Source organism: Castor canadensis, chromosome 12 (assembly GCF_047511655.1).
Source record: "Castor canadensis chromosome 12, mCasCan1.hap1v2, whole genome shotgun sequence".
Taxonomy (NCBI): Eukaryota; Metazoa; Chordata; class Mammalia; order Rodentia; family Castoridae; genus Castor; species Castor canadensis.
In genome coordinates this window covers 94,413,386-94,435,849 of record NC_133397.1, presented here as the reverse complement: position 1 = coordinate 94,435,849, position 22,464 = coordinate 94,413,386, and the positions used below count along the sequence as shown (strand labels likewise).

The 22,464-nt window shown below is 43.0% G+C and overlaps 1 protein-coding gene across 28 annotated transcripts in view; it reads right to left on the bottom strand.

Moving 5' to 3' along the window:
- Positions 1 to 6,306: 6,306 nt before the first annotated feature.
- LOC109683296 (NBPF family member NBPF6-like protein) overlaps positions 6,307 to 22,464 on the bottom strand; it is a 143,997-nt gene continuing 127,839 nt past the window's right edge. For 25 of the 28 annotated variants that reach the window (XM_074050505.1, XM_074050486.1, XM_074050492.1 and 22 more), the window contains 8 exons: positions 22,347 to 22,446; positions 21,687 to 21,901; positions 19,597 to 19,648; positions 18,709 to 18,878; positions 17,775 to 17,826; positions 9,684 to 9,853; positions 8,659 to 8,710; positions 7,133 to 7,918 (listed from right to left, as the gene is read on the bottom strand). In XM_074050505.1, the coding sequence (XP_073906606.1) occupies positions 7,804 to 7,918; positions 8,659 to 8,710; positions 9,684 to 9,853; positions 17,775 to 17,826; positions 18,709 to 18,878; positions 19,597 to 19,648; positions 21,687 to 21,901; positions 22,347 to 22,446 (926 nt within the window). In that variant the 3' untranslated portion in view covers positions 7,133 to 7,803. Of the gene's footprint in view, positions 6,849 to 7,131; positions 7,919 to 8,658; positions 8,711 to 9,683; positions 9,854 to 17,774; positions 17,827 to 18,708; positions 18,879 to 19,596; positions 19,649 to 21,686; positions 21,902 to 22,346; positions 22,447 to 22,464 lie in introns of those variants that run through there. The other 3 variants (XM_074050512.1, XM_074050510.1, XM_074050513.1) reach the window with 3 other exon arrangements.

The following is a 22,464-nucleotide window of genomic DNA, read 5'->3' as shown; positions in this document are numbered from 1 at the left end:
ACAATGGGTGATGCTGAAGGAACACTGTTCAGAAATGACATGTAACAGGGACATGAAATGACCCAGTAAACGAAAACAGACTGTAGGATGCACTGACTTTCCTCACCATGGCATGCATTGTTTCCACAGCCTTCATGGTCTAATGTGCATCAAGTCAGACTGGTGTGCCCTGAGTCTAGGAGGGGTGAAAACTGACTGTCCTTATGTGTGTGCATGAATGCAGTCCTAGAGTTTCACTCAAACCAAGGAGTATCTGCAGGGCTTGCAGCAGACACAGCTTTCAATCACACAGAGAGTTGAGCTAAAGACTGGGAATGCTCCATGGAAGACCTCTGCGGCCCCAATCTAATTTTCAGGGGTGTCCTCACCATCCATGTCCAGAAAACACCACACAAGCTGTTCCTCAGGTTGGAACTCTGGAGCGTTAAGAGTCTGGTGGAAGTCACACAAGTCATAGCACCTGGAATGAATCAAATACTTCTCATTCAAAGAGTCCTGCAACACTGCAGTAATGTCCTCCACCTCTTGTAGTTCCCTGTTGAACCCAAGCGTGTGAGGAGATAGAATGTTAAAAACTGCAAGTTTAGATTTGGCAACTTCTCAGTTGGTCCTGAAGGGAGGCTAAATGAGGGGCCAGAGACAGCAGAGTGGTTTTCCCTTTGGAGAAGAGGAACCATACAATCCTTCTCGGACTAGCGCAGAGACTGACTGTGGATGGAATTGAAGAACAGTGTGGGTGTTGGGTGGGGGTGGGGGGGTTGCAGAGCAGCAGGTCCTCAATGCACTGGTCAGATAACATGCTGCTGAGCAAGGAGACTCAACCTCCCTGCATGGTGCAGATACGGCATGCACACCATGAGAAACATGGAACCTGCATTTTGCTGCAATTTACTTGCAGAGTCCCAGTGAAGAAAGCTTCCTGATGTGGGGATTCCAGGCCCTGTTCTTTCACTACTGTGTCCAATATGAAGCTTTTCTCCTACCATAAGAGAGTGTAGAACATTATCTGCTCACCTGAACTCTATTTTAAAGTAAGAAATAAATCAACTTGCTTTCCAACCCCTGAAATAAATGCAGGCAAGCAAATTAGTTCAAGGATCTACTTTGGGGTTGTCTAGTTGCAGAGCTGTTTTCTCCTGGGTTCCATGGGGGACATGTCCATATCACCATCGATCTCATTAACAGTCCATGGTAATCACTTACACTGGGTAGTTTGCCTCTTGTCCTTCTTGGGCTTGGCAACCACTTTGATTTTCTGTAAATATAATCGGATGGAACAAGTCAACTTACATTGCTACGACTTAAGCAGCTGCCAAGAAAGGGACCTAAATATTCTTTCTTGAACTCAGATATACTGAGAGGACCACTGCGGATGGCCTTGGGATGTGTTCTAGGAGTAGCTGGCTCTACATTTCTGAAGACGTGTGTACACAGTCCTGTTCGATTAAATCATCAACACATTCACAGCCTGAACACCCGAACACAGCGAAGCAAACATGTTCTCCCAGATGTCCTGGGGGACTTGCTTAGCTCCCTTCAGGGCCTTTGGTCCCTTTGCCTTGTAAAGCTTCCTTGTCATGGTTCAGATGACAGGAGACACTGAGATTAGACTTATGTGAACTATAAACCCCCACAATGGATGAAGTACTTTCAGGAATCTAGGGTACAGGATCTTTGCCACTCATGTAATGTGGGGGTGCCAGGGTGTGACCTTTCCTTCAGGAAAATTCCTCACATAGGCAATGACAGTGATGCTCAGAGGAATGCATTTTCAGGAGAAGCTAGGAGGAGAGAGACTGGAGATCAGAGCTGCGCAATCGCAGTACCAACTCCAAAAGTAGGGGCAAGCCTAACATCGCCCTTAGACAATGGGTGATGCTGAAGGAACACTGTTCAGAAATGACATGTAACAGGGACATGAAATGACCCAGTAAACGAAAACAGACTGTAGGATGCACTGACTTTCCTCACCATGGCATGCATTGTTTCCACAGCCTTCATGGTCTAATGTGCATCAAGTCAGACTGGTGTGCCCTGAGTCTAGGAGGGGTGAAAACTGACTGTCCTTATGTGTGTGCATGAATGCAGTCCTAGAGTTTCACTCAAACCAAGGAGTATCTGCAGGGCTTGCAGCAGACACAGCTTTCAATCACACAGAGAGTTGAGCTAAAGACTGGGAATGCTCCATGGAAGACCTCTGCGGCCCCAATCTAATTTTCAGGGGTGTCCTCACCATCCATGTCCAGAAAACACCACACAAGCTGTTCTTCAGGTTGGAACTCTGGAGCGTTAAGAGTCTGGTGGAAGTCACACAAGTCATAGCACCTGGAATGAATCAAATACTTCTCATTCAAAGAGTCCTGCAACACTGCAGTAATGTCCTCCACCTCTTGTAGTTCCCTGTTGAACCCAAGCGTGTGAGGAGATAGAATGTTAAAAACTGCAAGTTTAGATTTGGCAACTTCTCAGTTGGTCCTGAAGGGAGGCTAAATGAGGGGCCAGAGACAGCAGAGTGGTTTTCCCTTTGGAGAAGAGGAACCATACAATCCTTCTCGGACTAGCGCAGAGACTGACTGTGGATGGAATTGAAGAACAGTGTGGGTGTTGGGTGGGGGTGGGGGGGTTGCAGAGCAGCAGGTCCTCAATGCACTGGTCAGATAACATGCTGCTGAGCAAGGAGACTCAACCTCCCTGCATGGTGCAGATACGGCATGCACACCATGAGAAACATGGAACCTGCATTTTGCTGCAATTTACTTGCAGAGTCCCAGTGAAGAAAGCTTCCTGATGTGGGGATTCCAGGCCCTGTTCTTTCACTACTGTGTCCAATATGAAGCTTTTCTCCTACCATAAGAGAGTGTAGAACATTATCTGCTCACCTGAACTCTATTTTAAAGTAAGAAATAAATCAACTTGCTTTCCAACCCCTGAAATAAATGCAGGCAAGCAAATTAGTTCAAGGATCTACTTTGGGGTTGTCTAGTTGCAGAGCTGTTTTCTCCTGGGTTCCATGGGGGACATGTCCATATCACCATCGATCTCATTAACAGTCCATGGTAATCACTTACACTGGGTAGTTTGCCTCTTGTCCTTCTTGGGCTTGGCAACCACTTTGATTTTCTGTAAATATAATCGGATGGAACAAGTCAACTTACATTGCTACGACTTAAGCAGCTGCCAAGAAAGGGACCTAAATATTCTTTCTTGAACTCAGATATACTGAGAGGACCACTGCGGATGGCCTTGGGATGTGTTCTAGGAGTAGCTGGCTCTACATTTCTGAAGACGTGTGTACACAGTCCTGTTCGATTAAATCATCAACACATTCACAGCCTGAACACCCGAACACAGCGAAGCAAACATGTTCTCCCAGATGTCCTGGGGGACTTGCTTAGCTCCCTTCAGGGCCTTTGGTCCCTTTGCCTTGTAAAGCTTCCTTGTCATGGTTCAGATGACAGGAGACACTGAGATTAGACTTATGTGAACTATAAACCCCCACAATGGATGAAGTACTTTCAGGAATCTAGGGTACAGGATCTTTGCCACTCATGTAATGTGGGGGTGCCAGGGTGTGACCTTTCCTTCAGGAAAATTCCTCACATAGGCAAAGACAGTGATGCTCAGAGGAATGCATTTTCAGGAGAAGCTAGGAGGAGAGAGACTGGAGATCAGAGCTGCGCAATCGCAGTACCAACTCCAAAAGTAGGGGCAAGCCTAACATCGCCCTTAGACAATGGGTGATGCTGAAGGAACACTGTTCAGAAATGACATGTAACAGGGACATGAAATGACCCAGTAAACGAAAACAGACTGTAGGATGCACTGACTTTCCTCACCATGGCATGCATTGTTTCCACAGCCTTCATGGTCTAATGTGCATCAAGTCAGACTGGTGTGCCCTGAGTCTAGGAGGGGTGAAAACTGACTGTCCTTATGTGTGTGCATGAATGTAGTCCTAGAGTTTCACTCAAACCAAGGAGTATCTGCAGGGCTTGCAGCAGACACAGCTTTCAATCACACAGAGAGTTGAGCTAAAGACTGGGAATGCTCCATGGAAGACCTCTGGGGCCCCAATCTAATTTTCAGGGGTGTCCTCACCATCCATGTCCAGAAAACACCACACAAGCTGTTCCTCAGGTTGGAACTCTGGAGCGTTAAGAGTCTGGTGGAAGTCACAGAAGTCATAGCACCTGGAATGAATCAAATACTTCTCATTCAAAGAGTCCTGCAACACTGCAGTAATGTCCTCCACCTCTTGTAGTTCCCTGTTGAACCCAAGCGTGTGAGGAGATAGAATGTTAAAAACTGCAAGTTTAGATTTGGCAACTTCTCAGTTGGTCCTGAAGGGAGGCTAAATGAGGGGCCAGAGACAGCAGAGTGGTTTTCCCTTTGGAGAAGAGGAACCATACAATCCTTCTCGGACTAGCGCAGAGACTGACTGTGGATGGAATTGAAGAACAGTGTGGGTGTTGGCTGGGGGTGGGAGGTTGCAGAGCAGCAGGTCCTCAATGCACTGGTCAGATAACATGCTGCTGAGCAAGGAGACTCAACCTCCCTGCATGGTGCAGATACGGCATGCACACCATGAGAAACATGGAACCTGCATTTTGCTGCAATTTACTTGCAGAGTCCCAGTGAAGAAAGCTTCCTGATGTGGGGATTCCAGGCCCTGTTCTTTCACTACTGTGTCCAATATGAAGCTTTTCTCCTACCATAAGAGAGTGTAGAACATTATCTGCTCACCTGAACTCTATTTTAAAGTAAGAAATAAATCAACTTGCTTTCCAACCCCTGAAATAAATGCAGGCAAGCAAATTAGTTCAAGGATCTACTTTGGGGTTGTCTAGTTGCAGAGCTGTTTTCTCCTGGGTTCCATGGGGGACATGTCCATATCACCATCGATCTCATTAACAGTCCGTGGTAATCACTTACACTGGGTAGTTTGCCTCTTGTCCTTCTTGGGCTTGGCAACCACTTTGATTTTCTGTAAATATAATCGGATGGAACAAGTCAACTTACATTGCTACGACTTAAGCAGATGCCAAGAAAGGGACCTAAATATTCTTTCTTGAACTCAGGTATACTGAGAGGACCACTGCGGATGGCCTTGGGATGTGTTGTAGGAGTAGCTGGCTCTACATTTCTGAAGACGTGTGTACACAGTCCTGTTCGATTAAATCATCAACACATTCACAGCCTGAACACCCGAACACAGCGAAGCAAACATGTTCTCCCAGATGTCCTGGGGACTTGCTTAGCTCGCTTCAGGGCCTTTGGTCCCTTTGCCTTGTAAAGCTTCCTTGTCATGGTTCAGATGACAGGAGACACTGAGATTAGACTTATGTGAACTATAAACCCCCACAATGGATGAAGTACTTTCAGGAATCTAGGGTACAGGATCTTTGCCACTCATGTAATGTGGGGGTGCCAGGGTGTGACCTTTCCTTCAGGAAAATTCCTCACATAGGCAAAGACAGTGATGCTCAGAGGAATGCATTTTCAGGAGAAGCTAGGAGGAGAGAGACTGGAGATCAGAGCTGCGCAATCGCAGTACCAACTCCAAAAGTAGGGGCAAGCCTAACATCGCCCTTAGACAATGGGTGATGCTGAAGGAACACTGTTCAGAAATGACATGTAACAGGGACATGAAATGACCCAGTAAACGAAAACAGACTGTAGGATGCACTGACTTTCCTCACCATGGCATGCATTGTTTCCACAGCCTTCATGGTCTAATGTGCATCAAGTCAGACTGGTGTGCCCTGAGTCTAGGAGGGGTGAAAACTGACTGTCCTTATGTGTGTGCATGAATGCAGTCCTAGAGTTTCACTCAAACCAAGGAGTATCTGCAGGGCTTGCAGCAGACACAGCTTTCAATCACACAGAGAGTTGAGCTAAAGACTGGGAATGCTCCATGGAAGACCTCTGGGGCCCCAATCTAATTTTCAGGGGTGTCCTCACCATCCATGTCCAGAAAACACCACACAAGCTGTTCCTCAGGTTGGAACTCTGGAGCGTTAAGAGTCTGGTGGAAGTCACACAAGTCATAGCACCTGGAATGAATCCAATACTTCTCATTCAAAGAGTCCTGCAACACTGCAGTAATGTCCTCCACCTCTTGTAGTTCCCTGTTGAACCCAAGCGTGTGAGGAGATAGAATGTTAAAAACTGCAAGTTTAGATTTGGCAACTTCTCAGTTGGTCCTGAAGGGAGGCTAAATGAGGGGCCAGAGACAGCAGAGTGGTTTTCCCTTTGGAGAAGAGGAACCATACAATCCTTCTCGGACTAGTGCAGAGACTGACTGTGGATGGAATTGAAGAACAGTGTGGGTGTTGAGTGGGGGTGGGGGGGTTGCAGAGCAGCAGGTCCTCAATGCACTGGTCAGATAACATGCTGCTGAGCAAGGAGACTCAACCTCCCTGCATGGTGCAGATACGGCATGCACACCATGAGAAACATGGAACCTGCATTTTGCTGCAATTTACTTGCAGAGTCCCAGTGAAGAATGCTTCCTGATGTGGGGATTCCAGGCCCTGTTCTTTCACTACTGTGTCCAATATGAAGCTTTTTTCCTACCATAAGAGAGCGTAGAACATTATCTGCTCACCTGAACTCTATTTTAAAGTAAGAAATAAATCAACTTGCTTTCCAACCCCTGAAATAAATGCAGGCAAGCAAATTAGTTCAAGGATCTACTTTGGGGTTGTCTAGTTGCAGAGCTGTTTTCTCCTGGGTTCCATGGGGGACATGTCCATATCACCATCGATCTCATTAACAGTCCATGGTAATCACTTACACTGGGTAGTTTGCCTCTTGTCCTTCTTGGGCTTGGCAACCACTTTGATTTTCTGTAAATATAATCGGATGGAACAAGTCAACTTACATTGCTACGACTTAAGCAGCTGCCAAGAAAGGGACCTAAATATTCTTTCTTGAACTCAGATATACTGAGAGGACCACTGCGGATGGCCTTGGGATGTGTTCTAGGAGTAGCTGGCTCTACATTTCTGAAGACGTGTGTACACAGTCCTGTTCGATTAAATCATCAACACATTCACAGCCTGAACACCCGAACACAGCGAAGCAAACATGTTCTCCCAGATGTCCTGGGGGACTTGCTTAGCTCCCTTCAGGGCCTTTGGTCCCTTTGCCTTGTAAAGCTTCCTTGTCATGGTTCAGATGACAGGAGACACTGAGATTAGACTTATGTGAACTATAAACCCCCACAATGGATGAAGTACTTTCAGGAATCTAGGGTACAGGATCTTTGCCACTCATGTAATGTGGGGGTGCCAGGGTGTGACCTTTCCTTCAGGAAAATTCCTCACATAGGCAAAGACAGTGATGCTCAGAGGAATGCATTTTCAGGAGAAGCTAGGAGGAGAGAGACTGGAGATCAGAGCTGCGCAATCGCAGTACCAACTCCAAAAGTAGGGGCAAGCCTAACATCGCCCTTAGACAATGGGTGATGCTGAAGGAACACTGTTCAGAAATGACATGTAACAGGGACATGAAATGACCCAGTAAACGAAAACAGACTGTAGGATGCACTGACTTTCCTCACCATGGCATGCATTGTTTCCACAGCCTTCATGGTCTAATGTGCATCAAGTCAGACTGGTGTGCCCTGAGTCTAGGAGGGGTGAAAACTGACTGTCCTTATGTGTGTGCATGAATGCAGTCCTAGAGTTTCACTCAAACCAAGGAGTATCTGCAGGGCTTGCAGCAGACACAGCTTTCAATCACACAGAGAGTTGAGCTAAAGACTGGGAATGCTCCATGGAAGACCTCTGCGGCCCCAATCTAATTTTCAGGGGTGTCCTCACCATCCATGTCCAGAAAACACCACACAAGCTGTTCCTCAGGTTGGAACTCTGGAGCGTTAAGAGTCTGGTGGAAGTCACACAAGTCATAGCACCTGGAATGAATCAAATACTTCTCATTCAAAGAGTCCTGCAACACTGCAGTAATGTCCTCCACCTCTTGTAGTTCCCTGTTGAACCCAAGCGTGTGAGGAGATAGAATGTTAAAAACTGCAAGTTTAGATTTGGCAACTTCTCAGTTGGTCCTGAAGGGAGGCTAAATGAGGGGCCAGAGACAGCAGAGTGGTTTTCCCTTTGGAGAAGAGGAACCATACAATCCTTCTCGGACTAGCGCAGAGACTGACTGTGGATGGAATTGAAGAACAGTGTGGGTGTTGGGTGGAGGTGGGGGGGGTTGCAGAGCAGCAGGTCCTCAATGCACTGGTCAGATAACATGCTGCTGAGCAAGGAGACTCAACCTCCCTGCATGGTGCAGATACGGCATGCACACCATGAGAAACATGGAACCTGCATTTTGCTGCAATTTACTTGCAGAGTCCCAGTGAAGAAAGCTTCCTGATGTGGGGATTCCAGGCCCTGTTCTTTCACTACTGTGTCCAATATGAAGCTTTTCTCCTACCATAAGAGAGTGTAGAACATTATCTGCTCACCTGAACTCTATTTTAAAGTAAGAAATAAATCAACTTGCTTTCCAACCCCTGAAATAAATGCAGGCAAGCAAGTTCAAGGATCTACTTTGGGGTTGTCTAGTTGCAGAGCTGTTTTCTCCTGGGTTCCATGGGGGACATGTCCATATCACCATCGATCTCATTAACAGTCCGTGGTAATCACTTACACTGGATAGTTTGCCTCTTGTCCTTCTTGGGCTTGGCAACCACTTTGATTTTCTGTAAATATAATCGGATGGAACAAGTCAACTTACATTGCTACGACTTAAGCAGCTCCCAAGAAAGGGACCTAAATATTCTTTCTTGAACTCAGATATACTGAGAGGACCACTGCGGATGGCCTTGGGATGTGTTCTAGGAGTAGCTGGCTCTACATTTCTGAAGACGTGTGTACACAGTCCTGTTCGATTAAATCATTAACACATTCACAGCCTGAACACCCGAACACAGCGAAGCAAACATGTTCTCCCAGATGTCCTGGGGGACTTGCTTAGCTCCCTTCAGGGCCTTTGGTCCCTTTGCCTTGTAAAGCTTCCTTGTCATGGTTCAGATGACAGGAGACACTGAGATTAGACTTATGTGAACTATAAACCCCCACAATGGATGAAGTACTTTCAGGAATCTAGGGTACAGGATCTTTGCCACTCATGTAATGTGGGGGTGCCAGGGTGTGACCTTTCCTTCAGGAAAATTCCTCACATAGGCAATGACAGTGATGCTCAGAGGAATGCATTTTCAGGAGAAGCTAGGAGGAGAGAGACTGGAGATCAGAGCTGCGCAATCGCAGTACCAACTCCAAAAGTAGGGGCAAGCTTAACATCGCCCTTAGACAATGGGTGATGCTGAAGGAACACTGTTCAGAAATGACATGTAACAGGGACATGAAAATACCCAGTAAAACAAAACAGACTGTAGGATGCATTGACTTTCCTCACCATGGCATGCATTGTTTCCACAGCCTTCATGGTCTAATGTGCATCAAGTCAGACAGGTGTGCCCCCACACTAGGTTGAAAACTGATTGCCCTTATGTCTGCACATGTAAACAGTCCAAGAGTTGACTCAACTGAGGTGTATCTGCAGGGCTTGCAGCAGAGACAGATTTCTACCACACAGACAGCTGAGATATAGAACAGGCAGGCTCTGAGGGAGTCCATGGGGAGCTTTACCCTTTTTTCTATTGGTGTACTCACCATCTGTATCCAGAATCCCGCTCCCAACCTGCTCCTCAGGTGTGGATGCTGGAGTATCGGGAGTCTGGTGGACATCACACAAGTCCTGGCAACTGGAAGGAGCCACATATATCTCATCCACTGTGTGCTGCAGCACTGCACTAATGTCCGCAGCCTCTTGCAGATCCCTGCTGAACGGAAGTGTGGGAGGAAAAGAAAAGGTTAAACAGTGAAAGTTTATACTTGACAACTTCTCACTCTTTCTGAAGGGAGGATAAATTAGGGGTCAGACAAGGCAGAATGGTTTTCCATTTGGAGCAGAGGAACCAAGCAATCCCTCTCTGACTATGTTAGAAACTGATGTTGTCGAGGTAGAGAACAGTACATTTGTGTTTTCAGTGGGAGGTGGGTTGAAGAGCAGCCATTCCCCAATGCACTGATCAGATAACATGCTGATGAGCAAGGAGATTGAACCTCCCTGTGTGGTTCAGGCATGGCATACACACCATGAGACCACAGAAGTTGCAGTTTGCTCCACTTTACTTGCAGGGTTTCAGTGAAGAAGCCTTGCTGATATGGGCATTCCAGACTTTGTTTTTTCATTATTGCATATAGTTCATATTTTGATTCCAGTTGCCTTTTCTTGGTTGGAATCCCAGACAACGAAATGCTGTGAAAGAGCATGTGCCTCTCCTCCCAATTTCCTCACAAAAGTCAGTGCAGAAGTTCACACTGATTTCCAGAAAACCTGAATATCATTGAAATGGGGTTTCCCTGAGTCTAGGTTAATAAATGTGACAAAATAATAGAAGGAAACTAACAGAAGAGCCATCAAGAATGAGACCCCAGGGGGATTCCAAGATGGCAGCTAGAAGGAGGAAGCAGAAAGCGAGCCTCCTATAGTGAAATCTTGGAGAGATGCTTTAGACACACTTTGCAGACAAAACCACCAAGAAGAGGCAAAACTTTGACCCCTCCACACCTCCAGCTGGCGCAGTGTATCTCCACTTCACGTTAAACAGAGAAGCAGGGAGGGCTCCAGGGCCACCAGTCTCCTGTGCCCAGATGACTTGGGAAGACGCGGACAAGGTGAGCTTCCTGGTACCGTGGTACTCCCACAGACAACCCTGGGCCAGAGCAGCAAAGCCCCCTGGACAGACTGACCTCCACCCGGGGAAAAAAGAGAAACTGACTAATAAGCAATAAGAATAATAAAGACATGCAGAAAAAGGGGGTGGGGTGCACTGAGCACTGAAGATTGGGGGAAGGGAATCCTTCCTGGAACTGTAAATTAACAAGCTGGGCAGGCTGGAGAGGCTGTGGTGGGAGCTGGGGCACATGCCTAGCAACTAGGTGCGGGAAAGCTTGTGAGAGTGGCGGAGGGAAGAAAACTCCACAGGAGAGGAGGGAAGACCCACTTCCCACATGAGCTGTAAACAAACATGGCGGCTGGCAGGAGCAGCAGCACCGCCCAGTAATCTGGAGCAGGGATGCTTGTAAAAGTGGTGGTGGGAGGAAATCTGCACAGGAGAGTGGGGAAGATCCACTTCGCCCATGAACTGTAAATAAACATGAAGGCCTGAGAAAGCAGGTGCAGTGTCACCTTCCCCAGTGTGCTTGGAAAGCGAAAATCTTGTACCAGAGGCACACAGGAAAACTCTGACTAAACAAAGCCTGCAGGGCCAGGTGAGTGCTAAGCTCACCCCAGAGATCTGCATAAATAAGGCCTCCAGTAACAGCAGGCTGACAGCAGCGGGCAGGCAAGCCACAGTTGCAGATACTATTCACAACACTGTCTCCAGACTTTTTTTTTCTTTTTCTCCCTATGTTTGATGAGAGAACAACCGAATTACACCTGCATGCTGAAAAACTTACTGAAACTGTATTGCATTTGAACTTGGGACACTTGGTGGGGTTTTTCTGTGTGTGTGTGTCTGTAGTTTTGTTCTATTTTATGTGTCCCCTTTGATAAGACAACTACAGAACATCTGAGGCACCATCTCCAGGACTGGAGACTGAGACGGACACCCAAATAATTAAGACTGAAATTTCATTTCATTTGAACTGGAAGGTTTTTTGGTTTTTTTGTTTTTTTTTATAGTTTCTATTTTTCATTATATATATATATATATATATATATATATATATATATCTTTCATTTACTTATATTTTATTTTTATTCTTATCTTTATTTTTTCTATTTTTTATTTTCAATTATCTCTCTGTCTCTCTAATGCCTGTTCAGCTTACTGTCGATTAGTACACTAATGCTCCCTGTTTATACCTTTAAAACTTTCTTGTCTGATTCCTTGTTCTGTTTTCTCCTTCTTGTCTGTTTATTTGTTTTTCCCTCTTCTTTACCTTCTTGCTTTCCATCTCCTCTCACCCTTCCATTCTAAATATTACCATTGTTATTATTACCAGCTAGAAAATACTTAATTGCACACAGTACAGGGACAGTAACAACAACAAAGACAATGACGGGAAGACAGAAAAAACAGGGAAACCAGTTTCCCCACAGCAAAAAATAAGTACAGGAACCAGAGGGGAATGAAGAAAACAGAAACACAGATCCAGACTCCAACAAAATGAAGATAAACTGTGCCAAAGGACCCAATGAGGCCCACAAGAATAATTTAAAAGAAGACATACTACAGGTACTCAATGAGAATTTTACAGAGATGATACTGGATAGGGTCAACCAAAATGTACAGGAGACACTCAAGAAATTCCAAGACAACAAAAATAGAGAATTTGAAAAAGCAAAAGAAGAAATAAAGGAAACCATAGAAGCACTGTATAAACACCAAAGTGAAACAGAGAACATGATGAATGAACAGATAAATGAACACAGGACAAAAATAGACAACATTAAAGAGGAAACCACCCAGGATATGGAAAACCTCAGAAAAAAGTACGAAACAGAACTGCAAAACATAACAGAAGGCCAATCCAGCAGAATAGAACAAACAGAAGACAGAATCTCAGAACTTGAAGATGAAATGGTAATTAAATTAAACCGAAGAACTATTAATTAAACAACTCAAGACCTGTGAAAAGAAAATGCAAGAACTCACTGACTCCATCAAAAGACCAAACTTGAGGATCATGGGCATCGAAGAAGGAGAAGAGGTGCAAGCAAAGGTAATGCGTAATATATTCAACAAAATAATAATGGAAAATTTCCCAAATCTAGAGAAAGACATTCCCATACAGATGCAAGAGGCCTCCAGGACACCAAACAGACCAGATCAAAATAGAACTACCCCACGACATATCATCATTAAAACAAGTTCAGAAACTAGGGAAAGAATATTGAAGGCTGTGAGAGAGAAAAAACAAGTAACATACAAAGGTAAACCTATCAAAATCACAACAGATTTCTCAACAGAAACATTAAAAGCAAGAAGAGCATTGGGTGAGATCCTCCGGGCACTGAATGAAAATAACTTCAACCCCAGGATACTCTACCCAGCAAAACTATCATTCAAAATAGATGGAGCAATAAAAGTCTTCCATGATAAACAGAAACTAATACAATAGGTGACCACAAAGCCACCACTACAAAAGATTCTGCAAGGGATTCTACACCCAGAAAGTGACACCCAACTTAACCATGAAAAGACAGGCAGCACCAAACCACAGGAAAAGTAAAAGCAAGACAGTAGAGAGTAATCTCAACTTAGGTACACACAATCAAACCTTCAAACAACTAAGACAAGTAAATGAGAGGAATCAGCACATACCTATCAGTACTAACACTTAATGTTAACAGACTTAATTCACCCATCAAAAGGCACCACTTGACGAAATGGATTAAAAAGGAAGATCCAACAATTTGTTGCTTACAGGAGACCCATCTCACCAACAGAAATAAGCATAGGCTTAGGATGAAAGGCTGGAAAAAGATTTACCAAGCCAAAGGCACCTGAAAACAGGCAGGAGTAGCAATACTTATCTCTGACAAAGTAGACTTCAAACCTACATTGATCAAACAAGATAAAGAAGGAAATTCCATACAAATAAAAGGGGAAATATACCAAAAGAAAATAATAATCATCAATCTGTATGCACCCAATGTCAATGCACCCAATTTCATCAAACATACCCTGAAAGACCTAAAAGCATATATGAGTGCCAACACATTGGTTGCAAGAAACTTTAACACCCAGTATCATCAATAGATAGGTCATCCAAACAAAAAATCAATAAAGAAATCCAAGATCTAAAATATGCAATAGATCAAATGGACCTAGTTGATGTCTACAGAACATTTCATTCAACTTCTACACAATATACATTCTTCTCAGCAGCTCATGGAACCTTCTCCAAAAGAGATCATATCCTAGGGCACAAAGCAAGCCTCAGCAAATATAAGAACATAGAAATTATACTGTGCATACTATCTGATCACAATGCAGTAAAAGTAGAACTCAACAACAAAAGTACAGACAAAAAACATGCAAACAGCTGGAAACTAAATAACTCATTTCTTAATGAACAATGGATCATCGATGAAGTAACAGACGAAATTAAAGAGTTCCTGGAAGTCAATGAAAATGAAAACACAACCTACCAGAACCTATGGGACACAGGTAAGGCAGTCCTGAGAGGAAAGTTTATAGCCATGAGTGCATATATTAAAAAGACTGAAAGATCCCAAATCAATGACCTAATGATACATCTCAAACTCCTAGAAAAACAAGAAGAAGCAAATCCCAAAATAAATTGGAGAGAAATAATAAAAATAAGAGTTGAAATCAACAAAATAGAAAGCAAAAAAACCATACAAAGAATTAATGAAACAAAAAGTTGGTTCTTTGAAAAAATAAACAAGATCGATAGACCCCTGGCAAACCTGACTAAAATGAGGAGAGAAAAAACCCAAATCAGTACAATCAGGAATGCTAACAGGGTGATAGCATGGAAGTCCAGGAAATCATCAGAGACTACTTTGAGAACCTATATTCAAATAAATTTGAAAATCTTAAAGAAATGGACAGATTTCTAGATACATATGATCATCCAAAACTGAATGAAGAGGAAATTAATCACCTGAATAGATCTATAACACAAAATGAAATTGAAGCAGTAATCAAGAGTCTCCACAAAATGAAAAGTCCAGGACCGGATGGATTCTCTGCTGAATTCTATCAGACCTTTAAAGAAGAACTGATACCAACCCTCCTTAAACTATTCCACAAAATAGAAAGGGAAGGAAAACTGCCAAACACATTTTATGAAGGCAGTATTACACTTATCCCAAAACCAGGCAAAGACACCTCCAAAAAGGAGAACTATAGGCCAATCTCCTCAATGAGCACTGACGCAAAAATCCTCAACAAAATAATGGCAAACCGAATTCAACAACACATCAAAAAGATTATTTACCACGACCAAGTAGGCTTCATCCCGGGGATGCAGGGGTGGTTCAACATACAAAAATCAATAAACGTAATAAACCACATTAACAGAAGCAAAGACAAAAACCACTTGATCATCTCAATAGATGCAGAAAAAGCCTTTGATAAGATCCAACACCATTTCATGATAAAAGCTCTAAGAAAACTAGGAATAGAAGGAAAGTACCTCAACATTATAAAAGCTATATGTGACAAACCTACAGCCAGCATTATACTTAATGTAGAAAAACTGAAACCAATCCCTCTAAAATCAGGGACCAGACAAGGATGCCCACTATCTCCACTCCTATTCAACATAGTACTGGAATTCCTAGCCAGAGCAATTAGGCAAGAAGAATAATAAAAGGAATACAAATAGGTAACAAAACTGTCAAAAATATCCCTATTTGCAGATGACAAGATCCTATACCTTAAAGACCTAAAAAATTCTACTCAGAAGCTTCTAGACATCATCAATAGCTATAGCAAGGTAGCAGGATACAAAATCAACATAGAAAAATCATTAGCATTTTTATACACCAACAATGAGCAAACTGAAAAAGAATGTATGAAAACAATTCCATTTACAATAGCTTCAAAAAAATCAAATACCTAGGTGTAAACCTAACAAAAGATGTGAATGACCACTACAATGAAAACTATAAACTTTTGAAGAAAGAGATTGAGGAAGACTATAGAAAGTGGAGAGATCTCCCATGCTCATGGATTGGTAGAATCAACATAGTAAAAATGGCTATACGCCCAAAAGTAATCTACATGTTTAATGCAATTCCCATCAAAATTCCAATGACATTCATTAAAGAGATTGAAAAATCTACCATTAAATTTATATGGAAATACAAGAGGCCACAAATAGCTAAGGCAATACTCAGTCAAAAGAACAATGCTGGAGGTATCATGATACCTGACTTCAAACTATATTACAAAGCAGTAACAATAAAAAGAGCATGGTACTGGCACAAAAACAGACATGAAGACCAGTGGAACAGAATAGAGGACCCACTTATGAAGCCATACAACTATAACAAACTTGTCTTTGACAAAGGTGCTAAAAATATACGATGGAGAAATAGCAGCCTCTTCAACAAAAACTGCTGGGAAAACTGGTTATCAGTCGGCAAAAAACTGAAACTAGATCCATGTATATCACCCTATACCAAGATTAACTCAAAATGGATCAAGGATCTTAATATCAGACCACAAGTTCTAAAGTTGATACAGGAAGGAGTAGGAAATACTCTGGAGTTAGTAGGTATAGGTAAGAACTTTCTCAACGAAACCCCAGCAGCACAGCAACAAAGAGATAGCATAGATAAATGGGACCTCATAAAACTAAAAAGCTTCTGTTCATCAAAAGAAATGGTCTCTAAACTGAAGAGAACACCCACAGAGTGGGAGAAAATATCTGCCAGCTACACATCAGACAAAGGACTGATAACCGGAATATATAGGGAACTTAAAAAACTAAATTCTCCCCAAACTAATGAACCAATAAAGAAGTGGGAAAGTGAACTAAACAGAACTTTCTCAAAAGAAGAAATTCAAGTGGCCAAAAAACACACGAAAAAATGCTCACCGTCTCTAGCAATAAAGGAAATGCAAATTAAAACCACACTAAGATCCCACCTCACCCGTTAGAATAGCCATCATTAGCAACGACACCAACAACAGGTGTTGGCGAGGATGCGGGAAAAAAGAACGCTCTTACACTGTTGGTGGGAATGTAAACTAGTACAACCACTCTGGAAAAAAATTTGGAGGCTACTTAAAAAGCTAAACATTGATCTACCATTCGATCCAGCAATACCACTCTTGGGGATATAACCAAAAGACTGTGACACAGGTTACTCCAGAGGCACCTGCACACCCATGTTTATTGCGGCACTATTCACAATAGCCAAGTTATGGAAACAGCCAAGATGCCCCACCACTGACGAATGGATTAAGAAAATGTGGTATCTATACACAATGGAATTTTATGCAGCCATGAAGAAGAACGAAATGTTATCATTTGCTGGTAAATGGATGGAATTGGAGAACATCATTCTGAGTGAAGTTAGCCTGGCCCAGAAGACCAAAAATCGTATGTTATCCTTCATATGTGGACATCAGATCAAGGGCAAACACAACAAGGGGATTGGACTTTGAGCACATGATAAAAGCGAGAGCACACAAGGGAGGGGTGAGGATAGGTAAGACACCTAAAAAATTAGCTAGCATTTGTTGCCCTTAACACAGAGAAGCTAAAGCAGATACCTTAAAAGCAACTGAGGCCAATAGGAAAAGGGGACCAGCAACTAGAGAAAAGGTTAGATCAAAAAGAATTAACTTAGACGGTAACACACACGCACAGGAAATTAATGTGAGTCAACTCCCTGTATAGCTATCCTTATCTCAACCAGCAAAACCCCTTGTTCCTTCCTATTATTGCTTATACTCTCTGTGCAACAAAATTAGAAATAAGGGCCAAATAGTTTCTGCTGGGTATTGAGGGGGTGGGGGTGAGAGGGAGGGGGCAAAGTGGGTGGTAAGGGAGGGGGTGGGGGTAGGGGGGAAAAAAAAAGAATGAGACCCCATTCCAGTTTGGCAGAAAAGATGAAACAAGATATATTCAGCCTGTTCTGGTTTTCCTTGAAACTGAGGTCTCCAAGTAACACCACTGCTTAATTAACCCATGATTTCACATCACCTGAAGATCATAGGCTCTTCCTCTTCTTCTTGCTTCTTATTATCTTGGGTGCCTGCAAAACACATTCAGACAGAAACAATCACAATGAAGACTTTTGTTATGACTCATTACATAGTGCTAATTTAGGCACATGGATGTAAATATTCTTGGTGTGAGAACAGGATACCTTGAGAGAAATACTCAAAAGCCTGCAGATTTAGTCCTTTGAGAAACAGAAAGGTTTCTTTTCCTCAACTACAGAGCAAGTTGTTCCTGACTTGCTCAATTAATGACAATGGCCTCTGTCCTGAATCTGGTGATCACTTAAAACAATGCTTTGTCCTAGTCAACAGGAAATCTTTAATACTGACTTTCTAGAAATGTTTCTGCAACATTCAGCCATTACTCTATCAGACACTCTGGTTGTTCTTGGTCAAGTTGCGATTATATATGAGACTAAAATGATGGATATAATCTATAGAGCCTTAGGAGAAAAGACTTACGTGACAAAGAACAAGATACTTTACATTCAAGAGGATGGAGAGAGGACAACACATGCCATGCCTCCCAGAATTATTCCAAACACATCCAAGAAGTGTGTGTATGTCAGTACATATATGGCACCTTGTCATTGAGAAGACAACTTACAGGAGAGAGAGACTGAGGCTGGGAGTTGAGGAGCCATGACCACAGTATCTCCAATAATGTGGTCAAGAGTACCAACATGCTTGGATGGTCACTAATGTTGTTCAGTATCAACAATTAGCAAGAACAGTACAGGAGAGATTAACTGTCCAGCTTACAGAATAAGCTCAGGCATCAGTGGTGGTTGTGTCTATTTAAAGTCATTTCAACCTTACCTCTCTTCATTGGTGTTCACCACTAGGAAATTTCCTTTGGACTTCCAGAAAAATGGTTGCTATGAGTGCAGTTCTCTTTAAAAGGGAGTACTTACCAGCTGCATCCAGAGAAGATTCTTCACAGTCATCCAACAGAGCATCAGTGATGCTGGGATGATGGTGGGCTTTGGAAAAGTCAATGTAACTTGAGGAAGACCTAAGACCTTCATCCAATGAGTCCTCAAGAGTTTCTTTAACTCTCTCCTCCTGTCCCTCTCTGCTCAGCCTGGTGGGACAGAATGTGATTAAATCAAGAGGATGAGATACAAGTTTCCCTCATTCTCCTGATAGGGGCATGAGGGCATGGTAACATATGGTAGTGACACTCCCTTCAAAGAGAATAAAAAACAAAACCCCAGGGTGAGGATGAGGCATAGCTGCTTTGATGGCACCAGACAGGAAGCTCAGTGTGCTGACTGGAAAGTGAGCTGATGAAGGATTTTCAACTCCCCCACTCCATGCCCCCCACCACTGTATGCTGTATGATGTACAGCACACACTGAGAGCTGTAAGAGTGGCTTAACCTTTCCTACAAGTCATGCTGATTTTACATCAAGCAGAACAGTCAATGCTGTGGAGACACTGCAGAGTTCAAGAGTCTTGGGCATTTTAGGACTCTTTATGTATAGAGAGACAAGATACAGTTTTTCTTTTTGGTCTGGTTAGGTTTTTTGCTATGAAATCTCTGCCAAGAAGGTGAGACCAACTATACAGAAACCAGATAAGCATCTCATCCGCAATTTATCCAAACAAAAGAAAACAGGTAGATTCTGTGAGTTCAAAGACTTCACAGGCTTAACAGTTCCACCTATTATACAGATGAATACCACCAAGACAATGGACATTTTGTGAAATATGTGGCTGCTCTTGACTTGGGACTGTTCATTTGCAGACTCTTTTTGTATTTACCCATCCTACCCCAAACTCTGAATATTTATTGTTACCTGGGGGAAAGCCATTTGTAATCATTATCATTTCCCTCCTCTTCATGATTTCCTGCAATCAAAGTCAGAAATGACTAGTTAAGCATTGAGTACTCTCACATTACTCATTATAAAAACACAGTGGCCTCTCTGGGCAGAGAGACATAAATATCCATGGAGGATGTCAAGATCCAAAGAGAAAATGGTAGTATTTATCTCATACATTGTATTCCCATGAATGTCATGCCTTGGTTTTATTACTCATCAGCTAACACTTCTCAGATTGATGGACCACCCACATTGCAAACAGTGCTGAAAATGGAAAGATTATTAAAAGTATCTTGTGTTACCCAGTTCGTCACATTATCTAGCTGCTTGTGGATTCTATACCTGCAACATTCATGGAAAAAAGGAGTAGAGAATGCAAATGGGAAAGGGTAAGGATAAGGAAAAATAGACCAAATGCCTCAGTGATTATCTATATAAACTGATATTCCATGTATATGGAGAAGTCTCAATGCTGTCAAGATGTCACTTCTTCCTAACTCAACCTATTGATGCAGTGCACATCCAAGGAAAACACCCAGAGATTAGTCTGAAGATATCAAACACAAATCTCAAGTTTCCAGGGAATGTCAAAAGACCCAGAAAAGACAATGTTGAAAGAGAGCAAAGTCAACAAACGGACTGCCCAAATTCAAGAGTTCCCACATAGCTTCAGTAACCTAGAAAGGGTGGTACTCCTGAGAGAATCCATTAATCATACACTCAGAAAGAGATCCTCACAAAGACACTTATCAAAGAAAAGACTATGAAATGGAAAAGGAATCTTTGAACAAGTGAAGCTGGAACAAATGGACATTCAGAAGCCACAGAATATAGTCCTTATAAATTTCACAAATATTAAATCAGAATGGATCACAGACCTCAAGCGTAAACCATAAACTGTCTTTTGCCCCAGTACTGGGAATGAAACCTAGGGCCTTGTACATCCTTGGCAAACCCTCTATCACTGGACTATACCCCCAGCCTACAATCTTTTTATACAATGCCCAAAGATGATGAACAAAATCTAGGTGATTGTGGGTTTGTGTTTAGCCAAAAGCACAATTCACAAAAGAAAGAATGGGTAAGTCAGATTTTGTTAAAATTGACCTCTGTTCTGTGAAAAACACGGTTAAGGTAACTAAAAGAGAAAGGACACACTGGGAGAAAAAATCTTTATAAACATGGCTGGTAATAAATAAAGAGATGATTTTTGCCTGGCATTGCTGGCTCACAACTGTAGTCTTAGCTACTCAGGAAGCAGACATCAGGAGGATCGCAGTTCTAGGCCAGCCTGGGCAAACAGTTCATGGGACCCTATCTTTAAAAAACCCATCAGAAAAAAGGGCTGGTGGAATGGCTCAAGGTGCAGGCCCTAAGTTCAAACCCTCATTCCAACAAAAAAAAAAAAAAGAAAAAAGATATGAGTCTTTGGAGTTCTAGGTAAGGGAGGTAGGAATGAATAGGTGGAGTAAAGTGGACTTTTAGGAGCATAGAACTCTTCCATGTCACTGCTATGGAGTGTATATATAAATCTGTGTCTTCCAAAAGTACCTAAGAAGCCCCAAAGAATGTGGGTCTTTACTTTTATAAATGCATTCAGGAAAATTCCATTCCTACCTATGATGACTACAGCTACTATGTGATCCATTTTCTGTAGATCAGAAGATTGAATTTCAGGAAAGATAAAATGATCAATTGTCCAGAATTAGAAAGAAAACAAATAAGCTGAGACTGGGAAGCTTTTGTTTTTAGTCTGGAACAACTTTAACTCTAACAAGCTATCTCCTGTCATGTCCCTCTTCTGCTTTAACACTGGAGAGCTACTGCCCTCCTCATCAAAGGCCATGATCCATCAGAGAGAGGATGATAGAGGAGGCAGACACAATGACCTCCACACTGTGCATTTATCTTTTGTGTTTCCATGCAGACAGTCCTGCTCTTCCCCTCACCCAAAAATTAACTTGGAAACCAAAACAGCTGGTAACAGTCAAATTGTAAGTGGAGTGTCTGTGAGCTGGGGATCTCGCATAGCTGGGTGAAATAAAGACCTGTGATCATCTCACCTGGACTGAGCTTGAGGACAAGGCACTCAGCTAGCCAGCACCCCTCAGCCAGTTGCTCTTGGAAGCGTGGTGCCTGCTCATCACTGCTGTCATCCTGGGTGAGGAGGTCCTTGAGATGTTGACTGAGGAGAAATGACACATCTCTACCCTGTTGTAACTTCTGCTCTAACTGGGACAGCTTCCGGGCCTGGTCTTTGATGAGGATGTTAGATTCCCTGAGGTAGAACAGAGAGAAAATGAAGCCTTGCAAAGAGTTACACCATAGATTGTATGGGCTTTGACAGAGATGTCTGTGAGAATATCCCTCATGAGCCCTTGGGAGAATTCCAGCATGTGTTTGGTGACCTGTCTGAAGCAAAAGGAAAAGGCAGGTAGAACCAAGTCTTCCCTTATGTCAGAAAATGCTCCTGGTGTAAGATTCCTCCACAGTGTCCAGGTCCACTCTGTGGTCAAAACCAGATACGTTCCTAAATCTGCATAATAAACACATCCTTTCACCTCCTCACTTGGCAATGGACATTTTTTTGGATATGGACTTTTTTGGGGGGTGTGGCTTTCTACTGTCTCCTGTCCCAGGATAGTTCTTAGTTCCCCCAGCTGACATTTACCTCAGAGAGTCACACACCAGCCAACCACCTGCCCTGCACAGAGCCCCCTTACCTCAGCTTCTCAGTGAGCACCAGCGTCTCTGTCAGCTCCCCCTCCTTGGGCTGCAGCTTCTCCCCCAGCACTGACTCAATGACTTTGAAGTCTCCACACTCTAAGAAAAGACAGACGC